Below are 3937 nucleotides of genomic sequence, written 5' to 3' on the forward strand. Positions count from 1 at the left end.
GCAATGCCATAAAAAGATGGCAGTATTTTTCCATTCTACTGTGCCGCAGAAAGGCTTCGGCCTTTTCCACTTGTTTTTCAAAGGTTTCAAAATGCTGGACCAAAACGCTGCCGTTCGTATGCAGATAACCCAATGGGCTTGGGCAAGCTCAGCCTTTTGTTCCCTTTCTCCTTTCACGCTTCCCCATGCGAGATGCCTCAATCCATAACCACAAACGCGTCACCGCTGGCAGCCCACACCCAGCCGTCCGCAGTGGCGCTGCCAGCGCTGGGCTCCCCGACAGCCATATCACAAATCTTCCTGCATTTGGGGTAGCAGGAGCTACCATGAGACTCAATTCCAACCCTCGGCTGTTGGCAGCTGGATCCACTCCCCCCCAGCCGGGCTGCCTGTGCCAACAACGCTTGGTCTTGCTGCCATCAAAGGACCGTGGCCTCAGTGCTCTGCTTTGGTTGGTGCTTTTGCAAAGCAGCTGCACTGTGGATAGACACAGCTTCATTTGCCCATCTTAGTCATCATTTTAGTGTCTTTCAGATACTAAAGTATCTAAGTCTCTGTATATTTTGCAGAAGCGAGGCTAAACTCGCAGGCCAGCATGGCCGGACACAGACACAGCACGAAACGCCCCTGCGCTGAGCTGGGTCTTTATCACAGCTGCAGTCGTGCTGGGCCCAGGCGGGTTTTGGGGAGTCATCGAGGTGGCGCAGCCAAAGCTGCAAATTGTCAGGGTTTGGGGCCTTTCCACAAGGGTCTGCCCTTCATACAAATAGAAATGAACGGTGTTTAATGAATCTGCTGTGAAGAAAACACCCTGCGTGAGATTTTATTGTCGGAGCGTGGCACGCAGAGCTGAACACGCAGATAAATCGCGCCCGAATTCAGCCGGGCACGGGCTGAGGCCCCTCGCCTCCGGCGACCAGGCAGTGCCACCAAGCGCCATGGTGGCCTCGGGTCTCAGCGCCACCCGCCTGCGCCGCGCGGCCTGGGAGAGGCCGTGTTGGTGGGGGGACCGTGTCAGTGAGGGGACCGTCCCGCTCAGGTACCGGGGCAGGGGCCCCACTATTGCGGGGCCGGAGGGACCCACAGCCCCAGGGCCGGTGCATGAGGCAGCAGAGACGGGCAGCGCGGGAAGGGGAGCGGAAGGGGAGCGCACAGGCCGCCGGGCGGAACCTCGCGCGAGCGGAACGTCTCGCGGGCGGCGCCTGTTGCGCACCGGAGTTCCGTCCCGCGGCCCCATTTCCCAGCAGCCCCCGCGGCACGCCTTTCTCTTCCGGCCCAGCGGCGGCGGTGGGTGTCGCTCGGCGCCATCCGGCTCCATCCGCGCTCCGCGGGGGGTGGCGGGCGGTTCCGTGGGCCGAGCCCGAGCCGACCCCACCGGGCTGCGGGGGGGCGAGGCCGAGCCGGGGCCTGTCGTGGGCTGGGGTGGCGGGAGAGGGCCGGGAGGCCGGCAGCTGGGGGTCGGTACCGGTGCCGCGGCGGGAGAGCGCCGGTGCGGCTTTGGGCGGGGGACGGGACGTGCCTCGGAGCCCTCCCCGGCTGAGCGCTCTCTCTTCGTCCTGCAGGTGCAGCCATGGCCAAGTCCAAGAACCACACCACGCACAACCAGTGTAAGCCGGGCTCGGCGTCCTGCGGCGCGGAGCCGCTGCGGGGCTTGGGCGGGGAGCGGGGGTGCTGCCGGCGGTGGCCCAGGGCTGCGACCACTGCTCCGACCTGCTCGGTTATGGCAGCCCAGGCCGCCTTTATTTCTCTTTGCAGCGAGATAAGCTCACGAGGGAAGGAGCGTGGCGGTGCGCAGAGATTGAACGGGATGTTTAACGAAAAGAGCTCTGCAGGAGTCAGGACCTGTTTGGGCTCAATATAAAAATAATACATAAGCAGGAAAAAAAAATCACGTTTCATATGCTCGAACTAAGCGCATTACTGAGCGGTATTCAGCCTGTGATATTTTGCCATCCAAAGGTGACCCCAGTGATAAAATCGTTCTTGTTTGGGTTTTTTTCATCAAATCTCTAAGTTAGCAGAGTTCACGAGTAGGTTCTGCTTGGTTTTGCACAGTGAACGATGATGCCCTTCAACACTAACCACAAGTGCTTGAACTGCTTAGTAACGGAGGCCTCTTACTGTGCTAGTGGTGTTGCCATTGGTATGTTATTAGTTAATGAGGAGCCTGAAATCCTTGGGTTAGAAACTCAGAGTGCTGAGAGCACAGGGTGCGGAGGGTTGAGAATAGAGATGCGTTCTTAATTTGCTTTTAGTTTGGATAGAAAGGGTTAGAAAATTTTCTGTTCCGCATCATTTTGATAGGGTCAGCGGGACTTAAAGGTAAGCAAATGCAGCTATTTAATAATGGAAATAATGGTAATTTAAATTGTTTTCTGCTCTTCCACATAGCCCGTAAGTGGCACAGAAATGGCATCAAGAAACCCAGATCCCATAGATACGAATCTCTCAAAGGGGTGAGTATTTCTGTTGATATTCCCAGGCTGTTAAGCCATTGAGGCTTAAGCATGAAAAAATCCAGTATTTTTATTATTTTGTGTGACAGTTTTTGCAGACAAGGGCTTGTGTTTCAGATGGTCGGAACCACTGTGGGTTTCTGTTTCATCTTTTACCTTACATGCAGCTGTGATATTTCTAACACACATGAAATCCGCCCTTATGTGTCTGTAAAACTGCTTTTTAGTTAGTGGCCAATTTTGTCTCTGTTGTGCTCAGGTGGGTGTCACTAACTGCTGCTTCCAGTGAAACACGTCCCAGTTGGATAGCACTTCTCCCTTTTGAGTCCTGCTGTGTCTCCTGCTTCTTTTTACCCTTCAATATTATTTTACCATGTGTACTAATCCAGAGAATCTAACTCAGAAGATGAGTGAAATTGGTGTTTCTGGACACTACATAAGAAAATGACAGCATTTTGGTTTTTCTGAGATTAGACAAGTGATTTAACAGGATCTTTCTCACACTTGAAAGTGAAAACAGGACATTTTGGCTTTGGGGAGGATTGTGATTCTGTTTGCTTTGTAGATGTGATTATCAGCTTTTTGGATGTGATGTAAAAGCTTGTCTTCTGCATAGCTCAGTGAGGGTTCAAGTCCTGCCCCCTCTTGCAGATAGCCTGAGTCTGCCTCCTTGCACTGCGTACACATGAGTTCAGATGACAAAATTCAGATACTCATCTGTGCCAGTTAAAATGTTGTTTACAGTAAAATAGCAAAAGTTTCTCAGTGCAACATAGCTGATCGTTCTGAGAATTTATCCTAGCCATGACAGGATGTGTTAGCCAGCCATTAGCTGACAAAAACTGGGAAGCTACTCTTCTCTATGCTGGTATTTTTTTCCTTTAATGTAAAAAAGAACGGCCTGAGGAAGCGGCCTTGGTCTTTGCGCAAGGATTACATGTATATGTGCTCACCTGCCAAGGTTGGTTTGTGGTACTTCAGATCCAGAATGTATTGTGACATGGAAATGAAATCTGTGTTGTTTACAGCTTTACTCAACTTGCCCTATTCTTTCTGTATGTTTATTGCTAGGATTTTTGGTGAGCTTGTTTATTTATGGAAATTAAGGAAAATAGCTAGCTAAAGGATGGTTACAGATGGCTAAAATAATTTTGTTGATGTAATAAGTTAGAAAAAAAATCTGAATTAGTCACAGCCAGCATTTGGGAATAATTGGAACAATCTGGAGATATATGTTTTTACATATGTCCCTTCTACAATATGGCTTATTTTTTCCTTATTTTTATAGGTGGATCCCAAGTTTCTGAGGAACATGCGGTTTGCAAAGAAACACAACAAAAAGGGGCTGAAGAAGATGCAGGCCAACAATGCCAAGCAGGCTGCTCAACAGAAAAAGGACTGATGTGGTTTAAGACAACCAGTTTTCCTATTGGCATGTGTGTTACAGCATTTTTATAACAATAAAATTGGATGTAACAGTC

General features: G+C 50.7%; 1 protein-coding gene across 1 annotated transcript; it reads left to right on the forward strand.

Annotated features, from left to right (window-relative positions):
* Positions 1-1187: 1187 nt before the first annotated feature.
* On the forward strand, positions 1188-3937 carry RPL29 (ribosomal protein L29). The gene is made up of 4 exons (XM_074836382.1): positions 1188-1287; positions 1563-1607; positions 2392-2456; positions 3745-3937. Exons 2-4 carry the CDS (start codon positions 1571-1573, stop codon positions 3856-3858), a joined length of 216 nt encoding a protein of 71 aa, XP_074692483.1. The 5' UTR covers positions 1188-1287; positions 1563-1570; the 3' UTR covers positions 3859-3937.

Source organism: Strix aluco, chromosome 11 (genome assembly GCF_031877795.1).
Source record: "Strix aluco isolate bStrAlu1 chromosome 11, bStrAlu1.hap1, whole genome shotgun sequence".
Taxonomy (NCBI): Eukaryota; Metazoa; Chordata; class Aves; order Strigiformes; family Strigidae; genus Strix; species Strix aluco.